This window comes from Salvelinus fontinalis, chromosome 34 (genome assembly GCF_029448725.1).
Source record: "Salvelinus fontinalis isolate EN_2023a chromosome 34, ASM2944872v1, whole genome shotgun sequence".
NCBI classification, from domain to species: Eukaryota; Metazoa; Chordata; class Actinopteri; order Salmoniformes; family Salmonidae; genus Salvelinus; species Salvelinus fontinalis.
The window spans coordinates 10,587,201-10,614,167 of NC_074698.1; the positions used below are offsets into that span (position 1 = coordinate 10,587,201).

The 26,967-nt window shown below is 42.8% G+C and overlaps 3 protein-coding genes across 12 annotated transcripts; 1 reads left to right on the plus strand and 2 right to left on the minus strand.

Annotated features, from left to right (window-relative positions):
- Positions 1 to 1,514: 1,514 nt before the first annotated feature.
- Positions 1,515 to 5,542, minus strand: LOC129833074 (uncharacterized). Of its 5 annotated transcripts, none has more exons than XM_055897357.1 (10): positions 5,192 to 5,542; positions 4,849 to 4,946; positions 4,610 to 4,736; positions 4,342 to 4,502; positions 4,064 to 4,215; positions 3,814 to 3,979; positions 3,625 to 3,718; positions 3,427 to 3,505; positions 2,948 to 3,024; positions 1,515 to 2,805 (listed from the first exon to the last, which is right to left on the minus strand). In XM_055897357.1, exons 2-10 carry the CDS (start codon positions 4,901 to 4,903, stop codon positions 1,707 to 1,709), a joined length of 2,010 nt encoding a protein of 669 aa, XP_055753332.1. In that variant the 5' UTR covers positions 4,904 to 4,946; positions 5,192 to 5,542; the 3' UTR covers positions 1,515 to 1,706. The 5 variants fall into 5 exon arrangements, with proteins under 5 accessions (XP_055753332.1, XP_055753331.1, XP_055753333.1 ...); XM_055897356.1 differs by having other exon boundaries at positions 5,157 to 5,542; XM_055897358.1 differs by having other exon boundaries at positions 3,814 to 3,958; positions 5,157 to 5,540.
- Positions 5,543 to 5,606: 64 nt separating this feature from the next.
- LOC129833073 (non-structural maintenance of chromosomes element 1 homolog) lies at positions 5,607 to 22,113 on the plus strand. Of its 6 annotated transcripts, none has more exons than XM_055897350.1 (9): positions 5,626 to 5,791; positions 19,805 to 19,937; positions 20,181 to 20,302; positions 20,404 to 20,481; positions 20,594 to 20,740; positions 20,849 to 20,965; positions 21,087 to 21,123; positions 21,373 to 21,440; positions 21,617 to 22,113. In XM_055897350.1, exons 2-9 carry the CDS (start codon positions 19,820 to 19,822, stop codon positions 21,818 to 21,820), a joined length of 891 nt encoding a protein of 296 aa, XP_055753325.1. In that variant the 5' UTR covers positions 5,626 to 5,791; positions 19,805 to 19,819; the 3' UTR covers positions 21,821 to 22,113. The 6 variants fall into 6 exon arrangements, with proteins under 6 accessions (XP_055753324.1, XP_055753325.1, XP_055753326.1 ...); XM_055897355.1 differs by lacking the exon at positions 19,805 to 19,937 and adding an exon at positions 16,405 to 16,504 and having other exon boundaries at positions 5,629 to 5,791; XM_055897351.1 differs by lacking the exon at positions 21,087 to 21,123 and having other exon boundaries at positions 5,628 to 5,791; positions 21,314 to 21,440; positions 21,617 to 21,817.
- Positions 22,114 to 22,621: 508 nt separating this feature from the next.
- LOC129833075 (lysine-specific demethylase 8) lies at positions 22,622 to 26,192 on the minus strand. Its single transcript, XM_055897361.1, has 8 exons — positions 25,966 to 26,192; positions 24,800 to 25,261; positions 24,437 to 24,609; positions 24,212 to 24,344; positions 24,067 to 24,114; positions 23,281 to 23,430; positions 23,064 to 23,156; positions 22,622 to 22,924 (listed from the first exon to the last, which is right to left on the minus strand). The coding sequence occupies exons 2-8, from the start codon at positions 25,250 to 25,252 to the stop codon at positions 22,760 to 22,762; spliced, it is 1,215 nt and encodes a 404-aa protein (XP_055753336.1). The 5' UTR covers positions 25,253 to 25,261; positions 25,966 to 26,192; the 3' UTR covers positions 22,622 to 22,759.
- Positions 26,193 to 26,967: the final 775 nt, after the last annotated feature.

Here is a 26,967-nt window from a genome sequence, read left to right on the forward strand (position 1 = left end):
TATATTGAAGCAACATTGGTCAGGAAGTTAAAGCTTGGTCGCAAATGGGTCTTCCAAATGGACAATGACCCCAAGCATACTTCCAAAGTTGTGGCAAAATGGCTTAAGGACAACAAAGTCAAGGTATTGGAGTGGCCATCACAAAGCCCTGACCTCAATCCAATAGAAAATTTGTGGGCAGAACTGAAAAAGCATGTGTGAGCAAGGAGGCCCACAAACCTGACTCAGTTACACCAGCTCTGTCAGGAGAAATGGGCCAAAATTCACCCAACTTATTGTGGGAAGCTTGTGGAAGGCTACCCGGAACGTTTGACCCAAGTTAAACAATTTAAAGGCAATGCTACCAAATACTAATTGATTGTATCTAAACTTCTGACCCACTGGGAATGTGATGAAAGAAATAAAAGCTAAAATAAATAATTCTCTCTGCTATTATTCTGACATTTCACATTCTTAAAATAAAAGTGGTGATCCTAACTGACCTACGACAGGGAATTTTTAATCTGATTAAATGTCAGGAATTGTGAAAATCTGTGTTTAAGTGTATCTGGTGTATGTAAACTTCTGACTTCAATTGTAGGTATTTGAGCTATTAAATGGCCATGACAGAAAGTGGTGCCCATGACAGAATAACTCAATAAATTCACATTTTCAAGATAACCTTTGATCTGCCTTTTTGTCCTCAACAAAATTCAATTTTGCAAGGAAGCCTGTGAAAAGTAAATTCCATCACTTGCATTGCCTGTCCAAAGCATTTGAAGTATGACATAGCTGTGAATGCCACCATGCATTCCTGTATACTTGCTCAATATAAGCATGACAAGTTGGCAAAGCAGACCTGTGGCTCTGTGAAAATGGCCTTTCACAATCCCCTCCTGTGTCTCCACACTTCTATTTTGGCCTTTGTTCAAAAGCAGCCTGTCACAAAACCGCCACAATACTGTGAAAGAAATTATGCTGAATGCCTCAGTCATTCCAACCGTATACTATTATTGATGGTTAAACTGGCAAGCGCCTCACAATTTTCTGCATGATAAACCATCGCTATGTGTGTCACTAGTCAGGTAATCTTTATTCAAACTTCACCAGTTAAGTGAAGAGCTTTGAAGGGAAAAGTGTTTGTTTTCTACAATAAACACTACAAAACATGAACTTCATCCTCAGAAAATAACCCTAAACAAAGCCCATTTTTTGTTTGATATGATTCGCAACACATCTATGACATCAGACGCTGGCTCTACTTTGTGGCCGTGTATTTCCATGGAAGCTGCAATGTACTTGTTTCAAGGAACAGCGCAATAAGGAAGTAGGCCTACCACTTTTTTCTTCAGAAATTCAACCTCAATGTTTGCATGAGGGTTTTACTGTTAACATTTTTGTGTATCAAACATCAGATGCAATGAAACTGTCTGACTATTTGACTATTTTGGCTATTTATATACTATTTGACTATTTGACTACAGATGAGGCAAAGACAAGACATGTTATATCTCTTCAACAATTAACTGTTGCAGTTTCCCAAACACAAATGTTTATTTACAGAAGCAGTACATCCAAAATGTGGAACATTTCTGGACTTGAGGCTACAGCATTTTCATGGCAGAATGGTATTCAAACTGTTTGTATCATATAGAAAAAAACATATATATGAGCTCAAGTCCCCAAAATAAAAGAAATTGTGAAGTGCAAAAGTGTCTACCGTATAATCACACACAATGATAAGAGTTGTCATTGTCTATTTCCATGGCTTGGTCTGAACAGAAAGCAGTAAGAAAGGGACTTCCAGGTATCGGACATTGTCCTCCCTGTGAGTTGGGTATGACATTTAGAGGCATGTTCCCCATGGAGCTTTGAGGGATCTCAGTCTCCAGACACTTGTTCAGCAGTTTGTCTGAAACCCACTGATCTGGGCTATTTTGTCCCAGGCTCTGTAAAGCCTGATAATTGCCATCACTCGGGGGGAGGCTGCATCCAGGGTCAGGCAGGCTGTGGCAACATGGATCCACATCGTAAATCAGTGGCTCTCTGTCTACATCCTGGAAACCCTTAAGTGGCAGTGGCACATCTATGAAGGCATCAGTTCCTCTCTCACTGTCCTTACCAACCGCCTCACTGAAGCTCTGATATCTAGTAACGACACTGATAACATCGGACACGTTAGAACCGTAGATCAGACTGGTGTCCTCTGATGACGTGGTAGTCTCTGAATCATTACTGGCGCCATCACACGGGTGATATGAATTGTCGGTTTGCAAGAAGGTTGCACAGTTAGTGGACAACTTAAGGTCTTGTTGACCAGTATCAAGAAACAGCTGTGGATGGCCATTTTTCAACACTTCAGCCTCACCAGAATAGTAGGAGGAGTTACAAAAGAGCAGAGGCTGCGTAGGAAATGAGGATGTCTTGCTTGTTGTTAACTCTTGAAGGGAGTTGAGGGGCACTGAGGGGGAGTAGGTCAAATTGTTGTAACAAGACGACCCACAAGAGCCTCCAGACTCACTCATGAAATGAAGAGGATTGTAGTCAGATGAACACACACCAATGTCTCGATTTGACTCAGGGCAGTTCATTTCTGTACCATCATCTGTCATAGGAGGGGCTAAGAGCAATGACTGAGGATTCCCGTCCAAAGGAACAAGGCTGGGAAAGACTTTGCTCAGGGCCTCTTGAAGATGGCTAATGATCTGCACATTACTAGGCTCCGGGCTCATGGAAAATGTGTCGGCATGACCCAGGGAAGATGATGTGTCAAGCTCTGAGCCACGGCCTCTTCCACTGCTCCCATCTACTGTCGAGGGGTTTGTCCTGTAGGGAAAAGACAAGCGGGAAATTTGCAGTGAAATAAAGCTTATTTTCATTGCAAGGACTTGAATGCCGACGCGAATAGGACTGAACACTAAAACGCCTTTTTAATTTTGCTATGTTTATATTGCATCAATATGCTCACCATGTTTTTCCTTCAGTGTCCATTTTCGAAGAATCAACATAGATGGAGGATAAAAGTATTTTGGGAGGAGACAATACCTGTGGTGGAGAACAAACATCACTAAATGCAAATATACACAAATGGAAGGAATTACAGTAGGAAAGTAATGAAGGTTTACAGTTTATTTAAACATAGAATATTTAAGCAATAAGGCCTGAGGAGGTGTGGTATATGGCCAATATACCACAGCTAAGGGCTGTTCTTATGTACAATGCAACGTGGAGTGCCTGGACACAGCCCTTAGTTGTGGTATATTGGCCATATACCACAAACCGCTGAGGTGCCTTATTGCTATTATAAACTGGTTACCAACGTAATTAGAACAGTAAAAATATTTTTGTTTTCATAACCGTGGTATACGGTCTGATATACCACGGCTTTCAGACAATCTACATTCAAGGCTCAAACCACCCAGTTTATAATTGGAGATAGAGCCTCACCTTAGGTACTCCTGGAACCATATACAAAAGGTCTGGGTTTGAACATTTAGGAATATTATCCCACAACTTGGTTTTGAGTCTGCAGAGGGGGAAAATAGGAGGATTTGAAAGCCTATAGTGCCAATATGAAGCTGTATGATAATAAATGTTTGTGGAAACAGACATACTGTCACCTACAGACATGTCAGGACAACTTACCTAACACTGCACCAAAACAAAGCACTTGTGATGATGATAACAGCAATGCAGCTGAAAACAATGACAATCTGGAGCACTTTCCGAGATGATGCAGCTGTGGAGCAGAGAAGAATATACAGTGAGCTACAAGGTGAAAGTGAAATTAAGGTTTGAAAACCCATGGATGATAAATCTCATTTAATCACTTACGGTTAGTGAATTCCAACTCTTCACTCCAGTCACTGAAACGGCCACTCCAGTCAGTATAGGTTCTGACCTTCAGAGCATAAATGGTGTTTGGCTCCAAGTCTCTGCCAAGTAATTCATAGGAAGTTGTTGAGTCATTTTTGGACACCTGTACGAACAAAGGAAAGGGCTAGAGGGAATGTTGTCTTTGTGATGTAACAGCAAACCCGTGAATGTTGTAATATGAGGGATTTATCATATCACCCTCCTTTACCTCATCTGTTTCTCCTTTCTTTCTGTAGCTCAATTCGGCAATCAAGACCTTAGCAAATGGTGCATTATCAGGGTAGTTTGTCTTCCATTTGACCAGGAAATTCCCATTTTCTGTTGGTTTCACCTCTTGGACGGTGGGGGTTTTGGGTTTTACTGTACAGGGCAACGATAGGGATGGTTTGACATCAATCATTTAAAGCATGGTTTAAGTTCACGCAATATTCTTTATAACAGTAATTCATTTTCAAGTAGCAATCTGCATATGTAGATGCAACTCACTGCTGCATTTGATACAGAGGACTTTGGAATTTAGGCGCTTCCCAGAATTCCAAAGTGTTGCATTAAACTCCTCCCCAATAATAAAGGGCATTGAATCAATAGAGCATCCACATTTGGAAACATCATTGGACCTCTCCTTTTCCTTGAAAGTACAATCATTCCTGCCTCAGGGAAATAAGTTGATTAATAACATAGTTTTGAAATGAAATATGACTTCTTGGTGAGATTAACATCGACAATAGAACAACTTAAACAATCATAAACTTACATATTTTGTGTGCCCAATTCTTTCAATGTCATGCTGTATTCAGCACACTTAGACTTGTCAGTTGTAAAATGACAAACCATACTTTTGTCATAATCGTTGAAGCATTGAAGATTTCCATCACTCATTGCTACAAGTAATTAACAAACAAAAAGCTTGTCAAATGTTAATCATGATCCGGCAAAAATACTGTGGTTAAATATACTTACATGTTTATAGGCTATGTAAAAAAGACTGCTTACCATCATCCGCTATCAAAGTCCCAAGGTTTGTGACTATAATAAGCAATAGAAACATTGTTGCTGAATACTTGAGAGTAAACCACACGGTATAATTCAATCTGAAATCAGAAAGAGAAAATGTTTCCTGTTAGTGTTTAAATTCCTGCACATTAAAATAGGCTACATGCTAGCCTAAATGTGAAGAAGTGATTATTAATACAATAATACGGTTTTTGTGGGTGAACAGTTGTTGCTTTTGGTAATAGATCTAACTTTCCCACTGGATTTCCTTGATTACATAGAGATATAGCAAATAGAATGTCACTCACCCACACAATGATATATTATAATTTTGAGGACTTACTCATTCCTGTCAAAGAACAAACAAAAAACAATGAATCTATAATACAGTATATAGTCTTCATACGATCTACAGTGATAACAATCATTTGTCACTTTAGGCAAATAGAAATAGCTGCGGTTTTGACAACTACGAATTGCTTACTGGAAATTACAGTTCCAACAGGACACACCTTTCATGGGAAGGTCGTCCTCCTTCCTTGTATGACCATATCGCACGCACGCACGCACGCTTTGTTTTTGTTTTATGGTTGATTACCAAGTTCGAATTCCAACAATAACATCTTAATAATATTGCAATATTTTTGCAACTTGATCTATTGCCGGGAAGTCCGGTTGCAGATAAAGACATGGAACACTGAGCCACTGAGTTTCCAATCGAAACCATAGCTACTGTACTATGTTTGGTCTACCAGTCCGCTGGGTGGCGGTAGCACCTTTGCTTCTAGGAGGTTTTCCATAAACACCGTTAATGTAACTACAGAGGAAGAGGTAGGCCCTTTCAAGTCTCACGCACAACCCGCGTAAACAAAGCTAGCTAGCTAACATTTGACAGAAGTAGAAGAACCAGCATAACAAAATAGAGCAAGGACTGACTTGCTTGGTGAGTGGGGGTGCAGTTGTTTTAAAGTTGTTATATATTTATTTTTGATATACGCTGGTGCTGGTCTATTTTGGCAGGAACATTTGTGTTACTGCAGGTTAGCTATCGTTGGCTAGTTGGTTAACGTTAACTGACTAGCCAAATTAAAGTTTATTGGTCGCGTTGCCGTACACAGTAAATTAGCAGTTATCGTGGATGCAGCGATATGTTTGTGTTACTAGCGCCTAACAGTGAAGCAAAAATGTCAAACTACACAAATAATAAAAAAAACAAAAATACTGTCAGAACATCTCCAGACAGTTTTCTAACAACCCCTGTATAACCACGTTGATCAGTATTCCGGATAGTAGCTCATATCCCAGTATTATTCAGGATAAATTGTTTACATGCACCTTTGATATCCCGCTCAATATATTCCTCCTTTAAATTCACAAGGATTAAATGGAATCGTAACTGATATATGGACACTGACTGTAGGCCTATAACCTCTCACATGTTCTAGAGGTTAATATATTATAACTCAGGCAGAATTGTGCATTTCTTAATGGTACAACAAATGTTAATTTTGTCTCGAACAGGAGTGGAGAAATGATTTCTTTCATCTCTTGAGAAAATGTAATTCATGTGTAATGTGATATCTTCGACACTGTTATGCAGGCAGACAGTATTTCAATGTATCAGCTACATTAATTATTATGGCGGATCGAACTGCACAAGTAGCGTACTTTTTGAAGTGATTTATTTAATAACAATCAGATAAAAACACAACAACACCCATGATATGCAAAACTGAGCCTGCGCAAAAAAACTACAGTAAACGGGATAAGATGTTTACATGCCACAGTATCCCGTCTAACATAAGCATATCACAGGCATGTTATCGGGTTTGCTATAACTGCAATATATATATATATATATATATATATATATATATATTTGTAAACAGGATATAATGTTTATATGCGTCAACTCAAAAACAGAATACTTGAGTATCCTGTATAATAATGGGAGATTAGGTGTGCATGTAACATGGTCATCGTAATCAATATGCAATCTATGCATACAGTGCCAAGGGAAAGTATTCAGACCCCTTGACTTTTTCCACATTTTGTTATGTTACAGGCTTATTATACAATGGATGAAATAAATACAAAAAACGTTTTTTTGAAATTTTTGCAAATGTATTAAAATTAAACATATACCTTATTTACACAAGTATTCAGACCCTTTGCTATGAGACTCAAAATTGAGCGTGTGCATCCTGTTTCCATTGATCATCAAATCAAAGTTTATTTGTTACGTGCGCCGAATACAACAGGTGTAGTAGACCTTAGTGAAATGCTTACTTACAGGCTCTAACCAATAGTGCAAAAAAGGTGTTAGGTGAACAATAGGTAAGTAGAGAAATAAAACAACAGTAAAAAGACAGGCTACATACAGACACCGGTTAGTCAGGCTGATTTGAGGTAGTATGTACATGTAGATATGGTTAAAGTGACTATGCATATATGATGAACAGAGTAGCAGTAGTGTGAAAGAGGGGTTGGTGGGTGAAGCATCCGTGAGATGTTTCCACAACTTAATTTGGAGTCCACCTGTGGTAAATTCAATTGATTGGACATGATTTTGAAAGGCACACACCTGTCTATAAGGTCCCACAGTTGACAGTGCATGTCAGAGTAAAAAACAAGCCATGAGGTCGAAGGAATTGTCTGTAGAGCTCCGAGACAGGATTGTGTCGAGGCACAGATCTGGGGAAGGGTACCAACAGATTTCTGCAGCATTGAAGGTCCTCAAGAACACAGAGGCCTCCATCATTCTTAAATGGAAGAAGTTTGGAACAACATTTACATTTAAGTCATTTAGCAGACGCTCTTATCCAGAGCGACTTACAAATTGGAAAGTTCATACATATTCATCCTTGGGAATTGAACCCTGGTCCCCCCGTGGGAATTGAACCCACAACCCTGGCGATGCAAGCGCCATGCTCTACCAACTGAGCCACAGAACAACCAACACTCTTCCTAGAGCTGGCCGCCTGGCCAAACTGAGCAATCGGGGGAGAATAGCCTTGGTCAGGGAGGCGACCAAGAACCCGATAGTCACTCTGACAGAGCTCTAGCGTTTCTCTGTGGAGATGGGAGAACCTTCCAGAAGGACAACCATCTCTGCAGCACTCCACCGATCAGGCTGTTATGGTAGAGTGGCCAGACAGAAGCCACTCCTCAGTAAAAGGCACATGACAGCCCGCTTGGAGTTTGCAAAAAGGCACCAAAAGACACTCAGACCATGAGAAACAAGATTCTCTGGGCTGATGAAACCAAGATTGAACTATTTGGCCTGAATTCCAGGCTTCAAGTCTGGAGGAAACCTGGCACCATCCCTGCAGTGAAGCGTGGTGGCAGCATCATGCTGTGGGGATGTTTTTCAGCGGCAGGGACTGGGAGACTAGTCAGGATTGAGGCAAAGATGAACGGAGCACAGTACAGAGAGATCCTCAATGAAAACCAGCTCAAGACCTCAGACTGTGGCAAAGGTTCACCTTCCAACAGGACAACAACCCTAAGCACACAGCCAAGACAACGCAGAAGTGGCTTCGGGGCCTCCCCGGTGGCGCAGTGGTCTAGGGCACTGCATCGCAGTGCTAACTGCGCCACCAGAAACTCTGGGTTCGCGCCCAGGCTCTGTCGCAGCCGGCCGCGACCGGGAGGTCCGTGGGGCGACGCACAATTGGCATAGCGTCGTCCGGGTTAGGGAGGGTTTGGCCGGTAGGGATATCCTTGTCTCATCGCGCTCCAGCGACTCCTGTGGCGGGCCGGGCGCAGTGCGCGCTAACCAAGGGGGCCAGGTACACGGTGTTTCCTCTGACACATTGGTGCGGCTGGCTTCCGGGTTGGAGGCGCGCTGTGTTAAGAAGCAGTGCGGCTTGGTTGGGTTGTGCTTCGGAGAACGCATGGCTTTCGACCTTCGTCTCTCCCGAGCCCGTACGGGAGTTGTAGCGATGAGACAAGATAGTAATTACTAGCGATTGGATACCACGAAAATTGGGGAGAAAATGGGGTAAAAAAAAAAAAAGAATAATTGTGTCACTTCTCTTGCGTTCATTGCATGCAGAGTCAGTGTATAACCCAGAGACTCTGGTGGCGCAGCTAGACCACTGCGCCACCCGGGAGGCCCAGAGAAGTGACACAATTTCACCTGCTAACCTGGATTTCTTTTAGCTAAATATGCAGGTTTAAAAATATATACTTCTGCGTATTGATTATAAGAAAGGCATTGATGTTTATGGTTAGGTACACGTTGGAGCAACGACAGTCCTTTTTCCGCGAATGCGCACCGCATCGATTATATGCAACGCAGGACACACTAGATAAACTAGTAATATCATCAACCATGTGTAGTTAACTAGTGATTATGATTGATTGATTGTTTTTATAAGATAAGTTTAATGCTAGCTAGCAACTTACCTTGGCTTCTTACTGCATTCGCGTAAAAGGCAGGCTCCTCGTGGAGTGCAATGAGAGGCAGGTGGTTAGAGCGTTGGACTAGTTAACTGTAAGGTTGCAAGATTGAATCCCCGAGCTGACAAGGTAGAAATCTGTCGTTCTGCCCCTGAATACGGCAGTTAACCCACCGTTCCTAGGCCGTCATTGAAAATAAGAATGTGTTCTTAACTGACTTGCCTAGTTTAAATAAAGGTGTGAAAAAACAAATCGACCAAATCGTTGTCCAAAAATACCGATTTCCGATTGTTATGAAAACTTGAAATTGGCCCTAATTAATCAGCCATTCCGATTAATCGGTCAACCTCTAGTAAGCACACACATACAACGCATGAAGCAACAGTACACCCATTAGCAATACTTTTAATAAAACTTAATGTAAAATGATTTGTTTAAAACCATGAAATACGACTCAAGACTCATCCTCTGGCTTCAAAACAGAAGTCCAAACTCTCGCGTGTTACGTTCCCCAGTTTCTATGTTTTGTTTTGTATTTGAGTGTGTGTTTCAGGAGGTGGCTTCCTGAAGTACTCCCCAACCAGCTGATTGGTCAACCCCAGGCTAATTGGTGATTGGAGCTGACCCCGCCCCCTCGTCAAGAAGCAGCTGACACTAATCACCATTGCCACCTGAAGATAAAAGCCAGTGTTCTGCCCCAAGAGAAGAGAAGATTGAGAAAGGAGAGAGAAGAGATGAGATAAGGAGTAGAGATTTTGAGATTGAGAGAGAGAGAGAAAAATTAGATTGTGATATAGTGTGGGTTGTGTATCAGAAAGTGTGGTATGTACTGCTGTTGTTGGTAGCAGTTTTTCTATGTCCTGTGTTTGTGAAATCGTTAATAATTACTCTGTTTCATTTGTTCCCAGGGGGGAAGGAGAAGGCACTTTGGGAGTGCTTAGGCAAGAGGCCCGAGGGCATACATATACCCGTAGTATATTTACTGTCTAGGCACACTAGGTAAGACCTGGGCGGACCACCCCCTGTATTTTGGTTAGGGCACCAGACGGTGCTAAGTTAGGTAAGTTAAGTGGGTAGGCAGGTTAGATAGGAGAGGGGGAACTTTGATATTTACTTTCTTTGCTTTGGTTCCATCCAGCCCCTTTTCCCCATATTACCGTGTAAGAAAATAAATTCTAGTAAACGGTAAATTCTGCTTTTGTGTCATCCTTACTCGCACCTACAGTCCATACCTCTTGCACTTCAGAGAGTTGAGTTGTAGTAGGGAGTTGCGTTCCCTCTTCTCAGAGGCGTGCGTAACATAATGGGGGCTCATCCGGGATTCCATTAAACCCACCGGACCCTGCTGCACTGAGCTCTCTGTGGTTAGTGATTGAGGTGTGATGGTAGGTTGTGAGTTTGGATGACTTGTTTAGTTTGTGTTTTCAGTAGATTGCTGTGTACAAGATGGCTGCCTCAGCCATCTCCAAGTTCATTGATGCGCCCTCTATTGATTGTTTGGTGAGGTTTCGAAAAGTAGACCTTATAGCTATAGCTGACCATTATGGATTTGTTATCCCTGAGAAAGCCCTAAAGGCTGAGCTTTTGGTGCTAGTCAGGGAGGGTTTAGTAAGAGAAAGAATTCTCTCATTGAAAGGAGAGGAGACGGGTAGACTTTCCGATGCCAAGTCGGAGGACATGGCGGAGGAAGGGGTTGCTCGTACCCCCTTTACATTGCCTCGATTCGATCCTTTATCTTCTGCTTCAGGTCGTTCAGACGGGACCGCTAGGCTAAAGGTGAGGCTGGCCCGGTTAGAAATGGAGCAAAAAGATAAAGAGAGACAAATGCATTTTGATCTTGAAATTAGGAAAATAGAAGCTGACAAGGAGGTGAGGATCCGACAGCTAGAGCTAGATGCTGGCTCCGGTACGACTCCAAAAGCTGCTCATCATCAAGCCCACTTTGATGTAAGTAAAAATATAGCTTTAGTCCCACCATTCCGAGAGTCGGAAGTTGATTCCTATTTCTCTGCGTTTGAGCGTGTGGCCGCTGCGCTGCATTGGCCACTTGAGGTTTGGCCTCTCCTGTTACAATGTAAATTGTCTGGGAAAGCCCAGGAAGTAGTAGCTGCTCTCTCACTGGAAGACAGTTTACACTATGATACAGTTAAAACTACCGTGTTGCGGGCTTATGAGTTGGTGCCTGAAGCTTATAGACAGCGCTTCAGGAACCACAAGAAACCCTCTCACCGTACTTTTGTTGAGTTTGCTAGGGACAAAGAGTCTCTGTTTAATCGATGGTGTTCAGCCAGCAAAGCTAACACCTTTGCTGATATTCGGGAGTTGATGCTGTTGGAGGATTTTAAAAGCAACATCCCTGATAGAATTGTAGTTCATTTAAATGAACAGAAAGTGGTGACATTGGCCCAGGCAGCAGTGTTGGCAGATGAGTACGCTTTGACACACAAGACTGTCTTTGGTGCACCTCGTTTTGAAGGTAGACTGATTACGTCATCAGTGCCTCATTCAGGTCGCTTTTCCTCTGACAAGCCTTTTCATGAGATCCGTGAATGTTTTTACTGTCACCAAAAGGGTCACGTGATTGCGGACTGCCCAGTTTTGAAAAATAAACCGAAACAGTCCCAGTCACCGTCCCCAAAAAGGAAAAGTTTGGGTTTAGTCAAGTCTTTGGCTCGTCCGTTGGTCCGAGGTATTGATTCAACATTTGAGAAACCGGATCCTGTTTATGCTCCGTTTATCTCTACCGGTTGTGTTTCCTTAACTGGAGAACAAGCTGATCAAAAGCCAATTAAAATCTTACGAGACACCGGGGCGGCGCAGTCAGTAATTATTACTGATGCTTTACCCTGGTCTCCTGAAACGTATTGTGGCTCGCATGTTATATTACAGGGGATAGAGACAAAAACAGTACCTGTACCATTACACTGGGTCCACTTAGTGTCAGATTTGGTATCAGGACGTTTCCGTGTTGGTGTAGTGTCTACACTGCCAGTAAAAGGAGTCACATTGCTACTAGGGAATGATATTGCTGGTGGTAACGTTACTCCTGTGTTAGAGGTAGTAGACAACCCAGAAATCAGAACTACAGATGAGAAATTGGTTCAAGCATTTCCTCATGCTTTTCCTGCTTGTGTGTTAACGAGGGCACAATCTCGCAAGTTTGGCGACGTGGTGGATTTGGCTAGTTCCATTTTTGAGAATGTTGAAGTAGAAGACAATGCACCGAGTATTCCTTCTACAAGTCCGAAAGTTTTTACTCCTGTAAAAACTAAGGAAGGGGACTGCGAAATCGCGCCCCAATTACATGACATTCTTTTGTCTGTCACCCCTGAGAAGGTGATTGAATGTCAAAAAGGAGACACCAGTCTTCGTAAGTGTTTTGCTTCTGTAATTTCCATTGAGGAAGCTAAAACTAGAGAGACTGCCTACTTTATGGAAGCAGGAGTGTTGATGCGTAAATGGGCAGCTCATGACACTGTTAATGACTGGAGTGAAGTGTGTCAAGTGGTTGTTCCTACACCGTTCCGACAGCAAGTGCTGTCACTCGCCCATGACCAGGCGTGGTCTGGACATTTGGGGATCACAAAGACTTATAACCGGGTCCTTCGTCATTTTTTCTGGCCAGGTTTGAAGTCTGACGTGGTCCAATTTTGTAAAACATGTCACGTATGTCAACTCACTGGGAAAGCGAATCAAACAGTTCCTAGAGCACCGCTCTACCCGATTCCTGTGGTGGGGGAACCGTTTGAAAGAGTGATAGTTGATTGTGTAGGTCCGTTGCCGAAAACCAGGTCAGGTAACCAGTTCCTATTAACAATAATGTGCAGTGCTACTCGATACCCAGAGGCTATTCCTCTCCGTACTATTACGGCTAAGACTGTGGTGAAGGCACTGGTGAAGTTCTTCTCTACGTTTGGACTCCCTAAAGTAATCCAAACAGATCAGGGATCCAACTTTATGTCCAAAATGTTTTCAAATGTGTTAAAGACATTGTGTATTTCCCATCAGGTCTCAAGTCCGTATCATCCAGAGAGTCAAGGGGCTCTCGAACGCTGGCATCAGACGCTGAAGGCAATGCTACGCAAGTATTGTATGGATACCAGTACCGATTGGGATGAGGGGGTGCCCTTTGTCCTATTTGCTATAAGGGAAACGATACAAGAGTCCTTAGGGTTCAGCCCTGCTGACCTTGTGTTTGGACACACCCCACGGGGTCCGCTGAAAGTTTTGAAGGAGCATATCTTATCTCCTACACCCAGTAGCGCCCCTAAAAATGTGTTGGATTATGTCAGTAAAATGCGGGAGAGACTGCACGCCGCATGTGCGTTAGCCCAAAAGTCTCTTTCCTCTTCGCAAAAACGCATGAAGGTGCATTATGACAAAAAGGCTGTTGGCCGTTCTTTTGCACCAGGGGATCAAGTTTTAGTTTTGTTGCCAATTCCTGGCTCATCTCTGTCAGCACGTTTTTCTGGACCATATCTGGTGGAAAAGAAACTCAGTGACACCAACTATGTGATAAAGACCCCAGATCGGAGGCGTTCTTCCCGTGTGTGTCATGTTAACATGCTAAAAGAATATTATGTACGTGACTCTCCAGACAGCTCCTCAAGTAAGCCGGTCCAGCCCGCCGTCTCCAGTGTGGCTGCGGTGGTGCTGAAGCCTGGCTGGGACCTAGAGGAGGATAAGGAGGATGGGTTGGAGTTACGCCATACGTTACAGCAGTGTGAACGCCTATGTAATTCAGAGATGCTGAAGAAGTTACCCTCTCAAATGGAACATTTGGATAACGATCAAACTAAGGACCTTATCCTATTGATAAACAGTTTTCTCAGTGTGTTTCAGGACGTTCCAAGTCGCACGTCCATCTTGGAACATGACGTGGATGTAGGGAATGCTGCTCCTATACGTCAGCATCCGTACCGGGTTAATACAAAGAAAAGGGAGGTAATGAAAAGTGAGGTAGCTTATTTATTACAGAATGACATGGCAAAACCCAGTAACAGCTCCTGGAGTTCCCCATGTATTCTTGTTCCTAAGCCTGACGGTACGTCCCGCTTATGCACGGACTATCGTCGAGTAAATGCAGTTACAAAGTCTGATTCTTTTCCTCTACCTCGATTAGATGACTGCATTGATAGAATTGGCTCTGCTGCTTACGTTAGTAAGTTAGATTTGTTAAAAGGTTATTGGCAGGTGCCTCTGACCTCTAGAGCTTCTGACATATCGGCTTTTGTTACGCCTGATAACTTTGTACAATACACTGTGATGCCCTTTGGCATGTGTAATGCACCTGCTACTTTTCAGCGTCTAGTTAACATTGTGTTTGCAGATGTGCCAAATTGTACTGCATACCTTGATGATGTGGTGATACATTCCTCTACTTGGTCTGATCATCTCTCCACTTTGAAAAGTGTGTTTCAGCGGTTGGAGAATGCTTCTTTAACCCTCAATTTGGCCAAGTGTGAGTTTGGGAAGGCTACGGTGACTTACTTAGGGAAACAAGTGGGACGAGGTCAAGTGCGCCCAGTATCTGGCAAGGTGGAGGCAATTGTTGCTTTTCCTGCTCCCACGACTCGACGCCAGTTGCGCAGATTCCTAGGGATGGTAGGGTACTATCGTACATTCTGTAAGAATTTCTCGACGGTAGTAGCTCCCCTTTCATCGCTGCTTAGTCCCAAGGTACCATTTAGGTGGTCCAAGGACTGTAACCATGCGTTTGAGTCCGCTAAAGCGCTACTTTGTAGTGCCCCAGTGCTTGCCGCCCCCAACTTAGACAAACCTTTTAAGTTGGAGGTTGACGCTAGTATAGTGGGGGTGGGTGCGGTTCTCTTACAGGAAGATGAAGATGGAGTGGATCGGCCCGTCAGTTTCTTTTCCCGTAAGTTCAACTCGTGTCAGTCAAGGTACTCCACAATTGAACAAGAGACACTAGCTTTATTGCTAGCCTTACAGTTCTTTGAAGTATATGTGGGATCCAGTGCCTTGCCTGTAATGGTCTTCACAGACCATAATCCTTTAGTGTTCTTGAAGCAAATGTACAATCAGAACCGCCGCCTTATGCGGTGGGCTCTGATTGTACAAGGATATAATGTACAGATAGCATATGTGAAGGGCTCAGTGAATGTGGTTGCTGACGCTCTATCACGGGTTTACTAACTGGGGAAGCGTTGATTTTTGTTATTACAAACTGTATGTTTGCAATTTTTGTGGTGGGCGTGTTACGTTCCCCAGTTTCTATGTTTTGTTTTGTATTTGAGTGTGTGTTTCAGGAGGTGGCTTCCTGAAGTACTCCCCAACCAGCTGATTGGTCAACCCCAGGCTAATTGGTGATTGGAGCTGACCCCGCCCCCTCGTCAAGAAGCAGCTGACACTAATCACCATTGCCACCTGAAGATAAAAGCCAGTGTTCTGCCCCAAGAGAAGAGAAGATTGAGAAAGGAGAGAGAAGAGATGAGATAAGGAGTAGAGATTTTGAGATTGAGAGAGAGAGAGAAAAATTAGATTGTGATATAGTGTGGGTTGTGTATCAGAAAGTGTGGTATGTACTGCTGTTGTTGGTAGCAGTTTTTCTATGTCCTGTGTTTGTGAAATCGTTAATAATTACTCTGTTTCATTTGTTCCCAGGGGGGAAGGAGAAGGCACTTTGGGAGTGCTTAGGCAAGAGGCCCGAGGGCATACATATACCCGTAGTATATTTACTGTCTAGGCACACTAGGTAAGATTTGGGCGGACCACCCCCTGTATTTTGGTTAGGGCACCAGACGGTGCTAAGTTAGGTAAGTTAAGTGGGTAGGCAGGTTAGATAGGAGAGGGGGAACTTTGATATTTACTTTCTTTGCTTTGGTTCCGTCCAGCCCCTTTTCCCCATATTACCGTGTAAGAAAATAAATTCTAGTAAACGGTAAATTCTGCTTTTGTGTCATCCTTACTCGCACCTACAGTCCATACCTCTTGCACTTCAGAGAGTTGAGTTGTAGTAGGGAGTTGCGTTCCCTCTTCTCAGAGGCGTGCGTAACATCGCGGTACTGTATCTCAAAGTATGGTAGTTGCGTGGGAAGAAACAGAAGAAGGAAAAAAAAGAACTGCTCAATTAAAACCGTCTAACCACAGAGTTTCTAAACCATATTCTTCTGTCTTTGGTCTAACCTGTAGCAGAGTGCTTTCCACACACCCACTCCTTTCCACACACGCCCATACTCCGGTTGCCATATTGGGTCGCAGCTACCCCCTTCTCGCAACGTTGGCTGTGTTTGTGAGTATCGTTGTGTGTGTGAGATATACACTGCTCAAAAAAATAAAGGGAACACTTAAACAACACAATGTAACTCCAAGTCAATCACACTTCTATGAAATGAAACTGTCCACTTAGGAAGCAACACTGATTGACAATAAATTTCACATGCTGTTGTGCAAATGAAATAGACAAAAGGTGGAAATTATAGGCAATTAGCAAGACACCCCCAAAAATGGAGTGATTCTGCAGGTGGTGACCACAGACCACTTCTCAGTTCCTATGCTTCCTGGCTGATGTTTTGGTCACTTTTGAATGCTGGCGGTGCTCTCACTCTAGTGGTAGCATGAGACGGAGTCTACAACCCACACAAGTGGCTCAGGTAGTGGAGTTCATCCAGGATGGCACATCAATGCGAGCTGTGGCAAAAAGGTTTGCTGTGTCTGTCAGCGTAGTGTCCAGAGAAAGGAGGCGCTACCAGGAGACAGGCCAGTACATCAGGAGACGTGGAGGAGGCCGTAGGAGGGCAACAACCCAGCAGCAGGACCGCTACCTCCGCCTTTGTGCAAGGAGGTGCACTGCCAGAGCCCTGCAAAATGACCTCCAGCAGGCCACAAATGTGCATGTGTCAGCATATGGTCTCACAAGGGGTCTGAGGATCTCATCTCGGTACCTAATGGCAGTCAGGCTACCTCTGGCGAGCACATGGAGGGCTGTGCGGCCCCACAAAGAAATGCCACCCCACACCATGACTGACCCACCGCCAAACCGGTCATGCTGGAGGATGTTGCAGGCAGCAGAACGTTCTCCACGGCGTTTCCAGACTCTGTCACGTCTGTCACATGTGCTCATGTGCTCAGTGTGAACCTGCTTTCATCTGTGAAGAGCACAGGACGCCAGTGGCGAATTTGCCAATCTTGGTGTTCTCTGGCAAATGCCAAACGTCCTGCACGGTGCTGGGCTGTAAGCACAACCCCCACCTGTGGATGTCGGGCCCTCATACCACCCTCATGGAGTCTGTTTCTGACCGTTTGAGCAGACACATGCACATTTGTGGCCTGCTGGAGGTCATTTTGCAGGGCTCTGGCAGTGCACCTCCTGGCACAAAGGCGGAGGTAGCGGTCCTGCTGCTGGGTTGTTGCCCTCCTACGGCCTCCTCCACGTCTCCTGATGTACTGGCCTGTCTCCTGGTAGCGCTTCCATGCTCTGGACACTACGCTGACAGACACAGCAAACCTTTTTGCCACAATTCGCATTGATGTGCCATCCTGGATGAACTCCACTACCTGAGCCACTTGTGTGGGTTGTAGACTCCGTCTCATGCAACCACTAGAGTGAGAGCACCGCCAGCATTCAAAAGTGACCTTAAACATCAGCCAGGAAGCATAGGAACTGAGAAGTTGTCTGTGGTCACCACCTGCAGAATCACTGCTTTTTTGGGGGTGTCTTGCTAATTGCCTATAATTTCACCTTTTGTCTATTCCATTTGCACAACAGCATGTGAAATGTATTGTCAATCAGTGTTGCTTCCTAATTGGACAGTTTGATTTCACAGAAGTGTGATTGACTTGGAGTTACATTGTGTTGTTTAAGTGTTCCCTTTATTTTTTTGAGCAGTGTATATACATACACACACTGAGTGTGCAAAACATTAAGAACACCTGCTCTTTCCATGCCATTGACCAGGTGATTCCAGGGGAAAGCTATGATCCCTTATTCATTTCACTTGTTAAATCCACTTCAATCAGTGTAGATGAATGGGGAGGATGTTTAAGCCCTGAGACAATTGAGACATGGATTGTGTATGTGTGCCATTCAGAGGGTGAATGGGTAAGACAAAAGACAAGTGCACAACTCAATATTAGTAAGGTGTTCCTAATATTTTGTATAATCAGTATGAGTACAGGTGTCTGCATGTCTATGAGGTGTTTGTGTGTGAGTTGCTTTGTCTATTACTACCGGTGAGCTACACACGCACCCTGAGCGAGCTAGCTAACTAACATTACTGTTTGACAGCTAGAGAACTATACTGAACAAAAATATAAACGGAACATAGAACAACTTCAAGGATTTTACTGAATTACAGTTCATTATAAGGAAATCAGTCAATTGAAATACATTCATTAGGCCTTAATCTATGGCTTTCACATGACTGGGATTACACGTGCATCTGTTGGCGCGTGGATCTGAAAACCGGTCAGTATCTGGTGGGACCACCATTTGCCTCATGTAGCGTGACACGTCTTCTTCGCATAGAGTTGACCAGGCTGTTGATTGTGGCCTGTGGAATGTTGTCCTACTCTCAATGGCTGTGCAAAGTTGTTGGATATTGGCAGGAACTGGAACAAGCTGTTGTAGATGTTGATCCAGAGCATCCCAAACATGCTCAATGGGTGACATGTCTGAGCATGCAGGCCATGGAAGAACTGGGACATTTCCAGCTTCCAGCAATTGTGTACAGATCCTTGCAACATGGAGCCGTGCATTATCATGCTGAAACATGAGGCGATGGATGAATGGCACGACAATGGGCCTCAGGCTCTCATCATGGTATCGCTGTGCATTCAAATTGCCATCAATAAAATGCAATTGTGTTTGTTGTCAGTAGCTTATGCCTGCACATACCATAACCAACCATGGATCACTCTGTACACAACGTTGACCGCTCGCCCACACGATGCCATACACGTGGTCTGCAGTTGTCAGGCCGGTTGGACGTACTGACGAATTCTCTAAAACGACTTTGGAAGCGGCTTATGGTACAGAAATGAACATTAAATTCTCTGGTAAAAGCTCAGGTGGACATTCCGACAGTCGGCATGCCAATTGCACACTCCCTCAGAACTTGAGACATCTGTGGCATTGTGTTGTAACACAACTGCATTTTTTAAGAGTAGTCTTTTATTGTCCCCAGCACAAGGTAATAATCATGCTGTTTAATCCGCTTCTTGATATGTGACACTTGTCAGTTGGATTGTCTTGGCAAAGGAGAAATGCTCACTAACAGGGATGTAAACAAATTTTGGCACAACATTTCAGACAAATAAGCTTTGTGCGTATGGAACATGTCTGGGATCTTTTATTTCAGCTCATGAAACATGGGACCAACACTTTACATGTTGCGTTTATATTTTTGTTCAGTGTAGCTAAGCACTTTCATCTGTGAGCTAACGTCAGCCTATAATGCAAAGAGGGAAATTGGCTTGTCGATGTGTGTGCCCAGGCACTAGCAATTCTTGGTCAACCACATCGTGTAGGGTCCAATGGAATCTCACACCCCCAAATGCTGCTTATTCAAAATAGTTGTTGAATGTTTTCTAGGGCTTTCCTTGCACCATGGCTCGACCACTGGGAGAAAGCCATAAAAGGTTCCTGCAAACCATGATGGTCAATGGGATCATTGATGGTGCCAAGGCAAGGGCTCTCCACCGGTATTGCTGTGAGACACACGGTGGTAAGAACAGCATAGCTGCATACTTCAAACAATTTTGCCCCGGTCCTCTACTGTTTATTTTGTGTCAGCAAAGTGTCTGTATGTTAAACCCTTAAACTCAAAGGTCCAGTTTTCTAGACACAATTGAGATTCTCTATTGAAAGTGCCTTTAGGTCCAGGAATAGGCTTAATCTAGGTCTGAGAAACTGGCCCAAAATGTTTTTGTTGAGGGCCACTCACTCACATGTACCCCTTTTTATACAGCACACTATGCTCATGATAAACTTGATGAATTCATTGAGGTTATCAATGCCCAGCTGCAGCCCATGTTCATGCAGATCAGAAAAGGGATGTCTGAGGAGGATGGTCTTCAGTACCATGCTTTGGTCAGTGACACTAATCAAATTCATTTACAAAGCTCTTTAACTACTACTACCGTCATCATGAACTGCTCTTATTTTTCCCGTTGACATCTTCTCCTGTCCAGATGAACATGGCTGAAACTGATGTGACCAGGATGTCAACTGATTATGCAGACAACGAGTTGGAATTATTCCGAAAAACAGTGAGTATGCTCTTTTTAGTAAATAGTAAATGACTGACAATAAGACTTAAGAATTAAATAACATTTGAATAGCTCTGTAATAACTGGCATGTTGCTTTTTTATTTTTTTTAGATGGACCTGATTGTGGACTCTGACAATGGAACCGCCTCTTCCACAGACATTCTTAACTGTGCCGACAGCCTCCAGACAAAGAAGCTAAAGAAAAGAGAAACGGAACATGTACTGAACAGGCTTGTTCAGGATAAGTGGCTGAATGAGGTGCTGTCTCTGAAGACCCATTCTATGCATGTAGTTATTGCTTCTTGTGCACACTCACTTTCTTGTGCCACTGATTGACTTGGAATCTGTGTTTTGTCTTTTCTTCAGAAAAATGGTGACTACTCTCTCTCCACTCGATGTATAATGGAGATGGAGCAATATATTCGGATGTTATATCAAGACCAGGTCAAGGTCTGCCACATCTGTCACAATGTGGCCTTGCAGGTAAAGTGATACAACTTCAATTTAAATTACAGTAAATAAGTTCCATCTAATGTATTCCTCCTGCTAGCTAAATTGGACCCCATGTCAAATCCAAATTGGTGTAACATCTGCTTTTTGTCAGATTCCCAAACTCACTTTCCTCAATCCTCTGCTCAAAGGTAGATATGAATGTTTAATGTTGCATGTGTAATGTTTTGTTGGATATGCTTCTCATGAATGGTGTAGTTGCTACTCAAAATATGTTGACAATTTAAAATGGGATTGACACCACTGATAGCCTGGCTTTCTAGGCAAAGCATTTGGTTTCATGCATCATTTTTGTAATAATCTGGTCTTTTTACCTCTCAGTGCCAGATGTGTGAAAATCCTACATGTGGCATCAAAATCCACACCCCTTGTGTCGCCAGATACTTCAAAGGAAGGACTGATCCACGATGCCCTGCATGTGAGGACTTCTGGCCACATGAGATCCCAGGTAATGTTACACTGATCAAAGAATTGCAACACAAGTGGTACCATGATAGTCTATACAATCTATCATAGTTTGTATAAAGGTCTGTGTATACATATCACTTTCATCTGTTTCGACAAATATTTACCTACCTTATCTAGTCATTCATATGATTTCATTTTCCCTTCTCTTCCCTATAGATGTGTATAGACCTCCGTCCTTTCAGAGCGAGACTCAGTCAGCAGCCAAAGAGAACACGGCCCCCACCCCCACTCCTCGGTCTACAGCTCAGACCCGGAGGACCAGGAGATTATAACCTCACGGATGCATGTATAGCTGTCAGAACTTTCAGTACAATGTTTTGCCCTCATTCAAATGTACAGTTTATCGTACAGATAAATTGAGTTAAGTTGAAAACCTTTTTATAATTGTATATCAAATGTTAGATTCTTTCAGGAGAACATCTTTCATTGAATCGCCAATGGTCTCCCGTGAGCTCCACTCTTAACTTGATTATCTTAATTTTATTAAGTTACTTTCTAGGGGAGCAATTCTGGGAAGTGTGGCAACTACTTCAATCATTCTTTCAGGCAGTTTAAATGGAAAGCGGTGTTTACATAATTTGTGCCTGTGGTTCCTTAGGTTGTTAAATTAGAATAGTACTGCCATATTTGAATAAATTATGGAAATTACCTAATCTTTGAGTATCTGCAGGAATAATTTGGGAACAATTAAATATGCTAATTTGAAAAAGCAAACCCTATCAAATTAAATGGGTAACAACGCCATATTTTATATGCAGTAGGAAATGAGCATACATCAACTGCTCCTTCATTTAATGTAGTAATGAGTGGAAGCAAGCGCCAATCATGCAGGTAGCTTGGCATTCAATGTGTGCCATAATCACATTCAAGTGTTGACAGATTGAGCACAACTGGCGTTCCTTTGTCATGAATATGAGGTGGGATACTTTTAATTATGTAATATAGCTATAGTGATAGGCTATTTTCCTCTACTTATGTTAGTTGAGAAGATTTCCCATAATTCTTCAATATGAATTGCCTTTAAGTTGCGAACTATGTAAATTGAGACTTGTTTCCAACCTTATTCCTTTTTGAATTACCATTGACACTTAACCATGAATTTGTTTTTAAAGCCATTTGGTGGGCGAGGCTCAGAGGGCTGAAGCAATGAAAGGACAGACATGTTAATGATTGTTTAAGAAAATAACATTCAGACCTAAGTCACAACATATGTGAGCACAGGACTTGTATTTTACAAGACTACTGCAATAACTAAAATTCTGACTAAAAACAACCTGAATCTGGATCCCTCATCATGGGTCATGACCACCAGAAGCTCACAGAAAAGCTGAGCTCCAAAGAACGCACGTAATGCCAGTGCTTGACTGGGATGAACAAGACCTCCCCAGGCTGCAACACACACTCTAGGTAGGGAGCCTTCACAAACTCTGGGAATCGTACCACGTCTGGGCTCTCCACCTCCACCTGCTTTAAAGAAAGCTTTGTGTTTAAATGGCAAACACTTTACTAATTTCTCCCATTCAAAGTATGCAACACTTATATGCTAGATTGTTTTTTAGATCATAGACCTGGTGCTTGAAAATATTTAAAATTAAATTTTAACCTGACTAGTGTTGTGTAGGAGCTGCAATTGGTGAGGGTAGAGTTTCTCAGTGTCCTCAGGGGAATACAGACGAATGTACTTTCTCCCAACCACCTGTTACACAATAGGGAAACCATGCAGTCACCAAATTATGATTGGCAGAAATACAGGATCACATCTCTGGCAGGGTCTAAATTGCTGCGAGTCTGATCCTACTCGCTGGATGTGTTGGACTCACCTGAGCCAGGAAGTTCTGTTGAGGATCCTGATGAAGGGGGGACACTGTACCTCCTGGCCCAAACCAAGCATTGATTGTGATGTCATCTTCATCTCCCTCACCAAGACAACAGTAGTCAGGGATACGGATGTCGTCTTTCAGCTCGGGGACCTTGGAGAAGAGTACATTGAACAAAACTGTTTTTGTAACTGAAACTTGTATGCTTTAAATGTATTTTGTACAATACAAAAATGGAAGCAAGGATTATAGAAGACTATCCTACATTTCCAGTAAAATATACATTTGTTGTATTTTGGTCTTATAGTGAACAAAAATATAACTGCAAAATTTTTACTAAGTTACAGATAATATAGGAAATAAGTAAATTGAAATAAATAAATTAGGCCCTAATCTATGGATTTCACATGACTGGGCAGGGGTGCAGCCATGGGTCGGCCTGGGAGGGCATAGGCCCACCCACTGGGGAGCAATGCCAATTGTGTGACAAAACTGCACATTTTAGAGTGACCTTTTCTCCCCAGCACAAGGTACACCTGTAATGATCATGCTGTTTAAATCAGTTTCTTGATGTGGAAGGATTATCTTGGCAAAGGAGAAATGCTCACCAAGAGGGATGTAAACAAATTGCTGCACAACATTTGAGAGAAACATTTCTGGGATCTTTTATTTCAGGTCATGAAACCATCAATTTACATGTTGTGTTTATATTTTTGTTGAGTATATAAACAACACTGACATCCTCACCCAAATTTGTTATGTAAAAAACAGGACAGGGCAATGACCAACCTGATCAAATAGCTGGTGCTGAGCAAGATATCCCAAACTTGATGTGTCCTAATGTGAGTGAGAGAGAGCAGGATTAGGCATTGAGTGAAAAGAGTCTATCCATGGCTTATTCTTGGGGCAATATTTTTCATGAGGAAGTACTTACTTTCACAACAATATAGCGCTCAATGAATTCATTGACCGTAAGGAGTGTCTGTGACCATTCCTCATCGGTATATCTTGAGCCTACTTCAACAGGTACAGTCCGACAACCAGCAACAGTTTGCAGGTATTCTATGCTTTGCACAGGGAGAAAACAAAAGGTGTCTAGGGGACTATGAGAAGGTAAGGGCAAGGGACTAGAGAAGGACACAAAATATAGAAAAAGTACCTCCAAGGGTGGTTTTTGAAGGCTGGCCAGTGATCTATGATACCCTCTAATATGACTGGCTTTTGGGGGTCCAAGTAATCTTTCTTGAAGCTCTCCAATGATGGACAATGTATCCTTGGTACTGCCAGAGCCTGCTTGACCACAGGCACTGACACACAGTCAACCTTCATTTTCTGTTGAGAAGAATTTAAACATAGCATAAACTAACACACAATTTGATTTGGAGAATAAGCAATATGCAAAGCAAAATAAAATAGCCTACTAGCCTTTAAGAAAATTATGAGAAAAAACAAAAGGGATATGACACAGACTGGTTAGAAAGCAAGAGGCCACACCATACACAGTATAAGATATGAAATCCACCTTGGCACTAACTCCTTCACTAGGATCCTCCTCATTGGAGTGCCTCTTCCCGATTTCATTTTGCAGGATCCTTACAATGGTTTGTAAAATATTGTCCATGATGGCTGCCCCCATGAGCAGGCCCAAGTCACATGTCCGTATGGCCTCCTGCACTGTAGCTGGTGAGGCATCATCACGGCATAGGGCAGCTACTTTGAACAGGCAGCCATATGAATACAAACACCTCCACTCCTTGTCCACATCACGCCACGTTCCTGTGTTGAGCTTCTCCCAGGAAAAGTCCAAGATTATCTGAGCGTTTTGCCTCCATCGACCGCTCCTGGTGTACAGCTGCTGCCTGCAACGTTTCAGCACATCCACCACACTGGGCTCAACTTTTTCACTGAAGTCAAGTGGAAATTCTGCCTCCGTCACAGGCAAAGCAGCAGAGATAGCTGACCACAGTTCTGCCATAGACTAGTGCTGTGGAATAGAGAGAACTGTTAGACCCAATCAAAAGGTAGTGTGTAACGGATGTGAAATGGCTAGCTAGTTAGCGGGTACGCGCTAGTAGCATTTCAATCAGTTACGTCACTTGCTCTGAGACTTTAAGTAGGGTTGCCCCTTGCTCTGCAAGAGCCGCGGCCTTTGTGGAGCGATGCTTCGTGGGCAACCGTTGTTGATGTGTGCAGAGGGTCCCTGGTTCTCGCCCGGGTCGGGGCGAGGGGACGACGTAAAGTTATACTGTTACAAGTGCACAATCAATCTGGTCTGAAAACCACTAATGTTATAACCATACACTTAGCTAGCTGGGGGCTGCCTACCTGCAAAACCTTTGTACCTGTTAACTATAATAAATACACAAGACTTCTATTAAAACCACAATTTTCCATATCCTTCCTCAAGTGTGACATGTCACTGAATTAAATTTGAAGAGACAGATTTTCAGGGAGCGAGACCCCTGCACCTCGAGTCCGGTAAGAGCAAGAAAAAAAGACCACCATCCCCAAATATTGTTACAATGGATCAGATATCTAATGAAATACTGTTTGGCTCTTCCCCAAGCAAACGTATCATCACTGGGCACATGCCCTCTTTAATACCCCGATAATGAGATTATAAAATGTGGACAAATAAATAGTAAACGGTCTAGTAATTTGGATATTGCACAAAACACATTTAGTTACCGTTGTTGACATGTGTAGACGCTGGTGTTGCGATAAAAGAGCTCCGTGTAGAAAACGATTACATTATTTATGTTCCTTGACGTGATGATAGGGTTCGATCCTGCAAACAGTAATATCAAATTATTTTGCACATGAAGCACATTTTTCGTAAAAAACAACAACATTATTAAGCAAAATACATCTATCCTGCCATCTCCGGTCTGAAGAGTGGACAATTTGTATTCTCCAGCTGTGCTGACTAGTGACATAGTAGCCCTGCAGCTGGCAAATGGCGCTATTATTCTTTATGTATTTGTAATTTGCCATTGGCTAACCTAATGTAGCAGGTTTAGACGCCTAAAAAGACGCCTGTCCCCACATTCGTTTTTACGGGGAAACGAAATTTAGGTTGAAAATACTGTACTGTAATTTACCCCAGATTCTCCCATCACCGATAGAACAATGGTTAGTTATAATTATAAACTGGGTGGTTCGAGCCCTGAATGCTGATTGGCTGACAACTGTGGTATATCAGACAGTATACCATGGGTATGACCATGGGTATGACAAAACATTTATTTTTACTGCTCTAATTACGTTGGTAACCAGTTTATAATAGCAATAAGGCACCTCTGGGTTTTGTGGTATACAGCCAATATACCACGGCTAAGAACGTGCCTAAAAACAGCCCTTAGTCGTGGTATATTGGCCATATACAGCCTCGTGCCTTATTGCTTAAATATATTTGACTGTATCCCTGGTGGTGATGCACGTGCGGGTTGAATAAAGAGAAAACAATGCTTTAAAAAATCCATAAATGTATCATTCTTGTGCAATTCATATCTAGGGCCTTCATTTTTTCTCTCAGATTATTTTGTATCACACTCCAATTAGTATGACATGTTATGTTTCGTATTGTATGTATTAATTTGTGGATGTCCATCATCCATTTCATATGATATGTTATCCTCTTAAGAATTACAAATCATATTCTATGTTACACATTTGCAAAGTAGCTAAAAA

Excerpts from the sequence above, each read along its gene's own strand:
- LOC129833073 (XM_055897349.1), top strand. The coding sequence starts at position 10,699 with ATGGCTGCCTCAGCCATCTCCAAGTTCATTGATGCGCCCTCTATTGAT.
- LOC129833074 (XM_055897357.1), bottom strand. The coding sequence starts at position 4,903 with ATGTTTCTATTGCTTATTATAGTCACAAACCTTGGGACTTTGATAGCG. Across the intron at positions 3,719-3,813 it reads AGAGTTGGAATTCACTAACC|CTGCATCATCTCGGAAAGTG; the intron begins GTAAGTGATTAA and ends TCTGCTCCACAG. Across the intron at positions 3,025-3,426 it reads TGGTTCCAGGAGTACCTAAG|GTATTGTCTCCTCCCAAAAT; the intron begins GTGAGGCTCTAT and ends TCTCCACCACAG.
- LOC129833075 (XM_055897361.1), bottom strand. The coding sequence starts at position 25,252 with ATGGCAGAACTGTGGTCAGCTATCTCTGCTGCTTTGCCTGTGACGGAG. Across the intron at positions 24,610-24,799 it reads GTGAAGGAGTTAGTGCCAAG|AAAATGAAGGTTGACTGTGT; the intron begins GTGGATTTCATA and ends TCTTCTCAACAG. Across the intron at positions 24,115-24,211 it reads AGCGCTATATTGTTGTGAAA|GACACATCAAGTTTGGGATA; the intron begins GTAAGTACTTCC and ends CACTCACATTAG.